Raw genomic sequence first — 4733 nt, 5'->3', positions numbered from 1 at the left:
TACCAATAACATTAAATAACATAGGAACGCGTTGGGTGACTGAAAGCGTAACATGCTGACGATTTGTCACATTGAGAACGTGTTGGGATAACAGCTGTGGAAAATACCCAGTATCCAAAACACAAGGACAAAATGCATCCTTCAAGCTGCTGGCTTTTACATAAGGCACGATCATCTTTTCACTACAAATAGACAAGAATATAGTATGTCAAGAATATTATGTCCAAATCTCAAAATGCCCCTATGCCTGATTTCCACAGAACTTACAGCCCTTAATTCTCAGTAATGTGCTCCTTTCTATTGAACCAATGCAAAACCTTTTGTACCCAATGACACTTATTGTTATTATATACTTTGCTTGGAAAAATGTATCCTATCACCATGCTCCTTTTACACCAAACATAAAATGCTCACATGTAACAAATAGCATTCACAATCGCTCTGTGCCACCACACCCGAGCTTCTCCTGACCCGATTAAACTTGGCTAAGAACAGCAATTCATTAAACAGACAGACACAAAACTCCATTCTCTAGTCACATTTTATTTGATATCAGTTTTGCTAAAACACATTCATTAACCAATTAAAGCACATTTTATCTTGTAAATATCATAAATCTCAACATGTGTAATCTCTTTCATTGTACAGGGAAGATTCTGACACACATTCAGTACAGTATTGCAGTTTTTACAATTTAATTCAAAATCCAGAGGCCAGATTCATCCATTTATGCCATCAAAAGTCTAAGACCCTTCCAGCCCAGCTGTAAGTTGATGAAAATGACCGCACATTATGAACACAATAAATGTTCAGTAAGCTGCTGTTCCAGCTGATGAAACTCATCTTCAGGCAAAAGATAGCTCTGGATTACATCAACGACATCTTTCTCTGTCATGCGCTCAAAGTCCTTTTTGCTCTTAAAGGGTAAATGTCCAGCCAGTTCACATAGAGCAACATTAAAGGCAGACTCCTCTTTGGCACCGAAGCAGGATATTCTGGGCCACACAGCAACGCGAACACCTTTTCTTGAACAGAAATCCTTTTCACCTTGCGTTTGAACACACGGCGGGCTTCCTCTAGTCAAAAAGAGGTTATGAGCAATATTATCATTCACAAGAAAATCTGTGACTTCACAGATAGTTTGGGCCACTTTCTCCACCTCCTCTGATTCTGCATAAAACAAAAAGCCTGCCGGGAAATCCAAAATTCGATAAAATCCCTTTTCAGGACATAAAGGTTTAACTGGCTTAGACTCTATCTTGAGGGGATGGTCTAGGTAATATCCATGGAGGTGTAAATGATTGACAGATGCAAATGCTCCCAGACTGTTGAACCCCACACGGAAACCGGGATCAGAGCTCAGAAGCACAGCTTCAATGCCGACATGGATTGCAAACTTTGTCAGGATCTGTGGGCGACAGTGAGCAGGATCTGGGACAAAGAGACAATGTCCAAACTCTAGAGGGCTAACATTGACCAACACAACCATCTTCTGGGGTTGAGGACACTCTGCATTGTTAGTCAAAGGTGAACCTCCTTTTTTGTCCTTTATCATCTCAAATATGATTTCATCGTGTTTAATTTTGTTAAAGTTAAACTGCTTGGCATTAAACTCCTGCTTAATGCTCATGATCTCCTGTGGCTTTCTTCTCTCTATTCCTCTTTGGATATTCAGCTGAGCCACGTAGCCATGAGAACCCAGCAGGACCCGCGTTTTTAAATCCCCCAGATGGTAGCGAAATATGCCCCGTGCCATCCTGTCTGCCCAGCCGCCTTGGATGGCGGTGTCAAACTTTGTTGATGCAGACTTTTTAGCGGAATTGTTTCCACTGATCCGATACACATCAGTGACGAAGTGCTGATGGCTATACACAAACTGGATGGACATGTTGGAATCTGTTGATGAGTGAAACAAGAGGAATTACATTTGATAACAGTCACTGAGGTCGGTCATTTAGGTCAGGCAGACACGTGTATGCATGTTTAGTTTACGTCATATCAATAATTTGGCAAATAACGTTTGTTTCACCGGCAATGCCAACAAAAAACCTATAGAAATACCTATAGTTACACAAGAAAACTAGAAAAAACATTAACATCTGGACGCTAAAACAAGTGATTGTATAACTTTCAAAAAGTTCAGTTCTCAGAGGCTTAATTAAGTAATTTTCATGCGGAAAGTTTGAACAAAGTTCCAGCTTTATTATCAGACAGTGCACTGGTATCAAACTAGTGTCTGAGGCAGTATAGCCTGCTATTCACCTCACAGAGCAATTTTACTTCATTCAATGGACGGCTTTTAATGATTCATGCATGATTGAATTGAATTTTACAGTGACCTTACCTCTTCACATTTGACACCGTGTCAAATCACAAACCGACAGCAGCTACAACGCCTGTTAACAACACGGTTAAATATTTTTCCCATTCAATCGAAAGGTTTATACATGTTTACATCTTCAATCAGATGTCTACAACCGGTTAGCTTGGCAAGCTAGCTTCGTGCTCTTCTTCGCTGGTGTGTATTAGTGCATTTCCGGCTCCTTGTTTCAGAATAAAAGATTCTGTGAAGCTAATCATAGACCTAAAGCGCTCATTTCAAATTAGTTTAGTTAGTTTAGTATATTAATATAGCATTAAAATAATAGTATTAACATTTGTATTTTTATGCTAGTACCACTGTAATGTATTTTTAGACTATTGACAAAGTGATTTTTGCATTACTGAAAAGAAATCTGTGGATTTTATGCCCAAATGGAAAACATACTAAAAAATGCATGCAAGTTTAACGTAAAACAAGCCCTTTTCTCAAGGTGTCTCTTGTTCATTTAAAGGAACAGTGAATATAGGCTATTCAATTTTTTGTTTTTATAAAGAACAACAAAAATAGATTTCTTCAGCTATCAACGGTGCATTTTTTTATATTCTCCATTCTCTGTTACCAATTGTATCCCAGCTACCATAGGGCGAGAGCCACGGTACTAACACATAGAGACAGACAACCATCCACACTCACATTCAGATCAGAGGGCAATCTAGAATTATCAACTAACCTTACCCCATTAACTGCATGTCTTTGGACTGGCAGATCACTGTGGAATGGTCTGCCCCGAGTTTACAACTGTTTATAAAACATATTTATTTGCTAAAGCCTTTGGCACTCCTTTAAGGGGTTGACTCAATTTGACTTTTTTTTAAAAACACATTTGATGTTATTTTTTTGTTTATGCTATTTGTATATGGCCCGCCCTCTTGGTCAAGATGGACATCACAATTCTGCCTAATCAAATTTTATGTATGTGGTTAGAGACCAGCCACATATAAGGTTAACCCATTCATCTGCCTCCTCCTCCACCACTCCTATGCCTCCTTCCACATTTCCACCTCAACCAGTTCCTTCTCATCTCCAGCTTCATCTCCGAAACTGAAGTCATCCCTCTAATACATGAAAACATGCTTGTTTAGTCCTAATATTGTCCCAATTTCTTATTGTCACCAGATCATACGTACGACTGTCCCATCTCTGGACAGCTAACAACGAGCCAGCTAAACAACCAGCTGGTTATGATGACCCAACATTATGCCAGATAATTTTAGGTTCAGGTGTCCAAAAAATAATTCTTTCCCTCTATTAAACAGTTTGATTACATTTTCACATCATACTAGAGTTTATTTGCTGTGTGTTTGAGTCCAACAATGTTAGATCCACTTCAAAGAAAGTTTCAATAACGCCAGTTGACGGCAGCTATCAACAGCAAAAAACTGCAGCACTTACCGACAGGAAGTTCAGGATATCCTAAGCAACTCACCTCAGCAATGCTGTCATCAGGCAGAAGTGAGCTTCACTGACTCATCAGCTCACATCAGCTTTCAGTTTTACAGCCTCCTCCAGAGTAAATAGATATGGACCTATATTTACAGCTAAGGTAAACAGTGGACTGACAGCCTACACTCACTACAGCAGCCACCATAGCTAGGATTATGCACTTAAATTGGGATGGTTAAGAAGACAGAACTCAGTTGATTGCAATCTGCAATCTATTGACATCTAGTGGTGATATTCTACACACTACACCTTTAATAGAATGGATCTAAAACTTTCCCTGGCACACCCAAGTTTAAAGCTTCCTCTTCCTTTTTAATACTTCTTTTTTGGCTGCTCCCTTTGTGGTCGGTATAGCAGATCACCTGCTTCCATCTCATTCTATCTCTAGAATCATATTCTGTCATACCAGCCCTATGTGCTGTTTGACTACATATATGTACCTCCCCTCTGGTCTTTCTTTTCTCCTCCTGCCTGGAAGCTCCATATTCAATATCCTTTGTCCAGTACATCCCTCCTCTACACATTTCCAAACTATGTCAGCCTTGCTTCTCTAAATTTGTCTCCAAACTGTTCAAACTGAACTGTACTCATTTCTAATCCAACAAAAATCTTAGCTGAAGCCAAAAAAAGTGTCAAACACCCACAATATTTATCAGTCACGAACATTGAAAAGGTCAGTAAAATAAGATTATTAAGCTTTTCTTTGCCTGCCTGTAGGTGTGTATTAATACCTAAATATGAAGTTACAGGGAAAACCCTCTTATAACAGGAATGGTACGTGGACAATATTTAAGTGATGAGACGTTTTCCATTTATCTCTAGCTGAGCCATGCAGGCTAAACTAATTTTGAAAGAATTAGCAGCTGGCCAATCCACCGCCATGCTTATTTTAGTCACTGAATGCTTT

The 4733-nt window shown here is 39.2% G+C and overlaps 1 protein-coding gene across 1 annotated transcript; it reads right to left on the bottom strand.

Annotated features, from left to right (window-relative positions):
- Window positions 1–790: 790 nt before the first annotated feature.
- On the bottom strand, window positions 791–1888 carry gdpgp1 (GDP-D-glucose phosphorylase 1). The gene has a single exon (XM_085357301.1). The coding sequence runs from the start codon at window positions 1886–1888 to the stop codon at window positions 791–793; it is 1098 nt and encodes a 365-aa protein (XP_085213427.1).
- Window positions 1889–4733: the final 2845 nt, after the last annotated feature.

This window comes from Diplotaxodon limnothrissa, linkage group LG7 (assembly GCF_057381915.1).
Source record: "Diplotaxodon limnothrissa isolate DT_005_m linkage group LG7, D_limnothrissa_male_GT1.1, whole genome shotgun sequence".
In the NCBI taxonomy this organism is placed as follows: domain Eukaryota; kingdom Metazoa; phylum Chordata; class Actinopteri; order Cichliformes; family Cichlidae; genus Diplotaxodon; species Diplotaxodon limnothrissa.
This window is presented reverse-complemented; position numbering and strand designations above follow the sequence as displayed.

Excerpts from the sequence above, each read along its gene's own strand:
- gdpgp1 (XM_085357301.1), bottom strand. The coding sequence starts at position 1,888 with ATGTCCATCCAGTTTGTGTATAGCCATCAGCACTTCGTCACTGATGTG.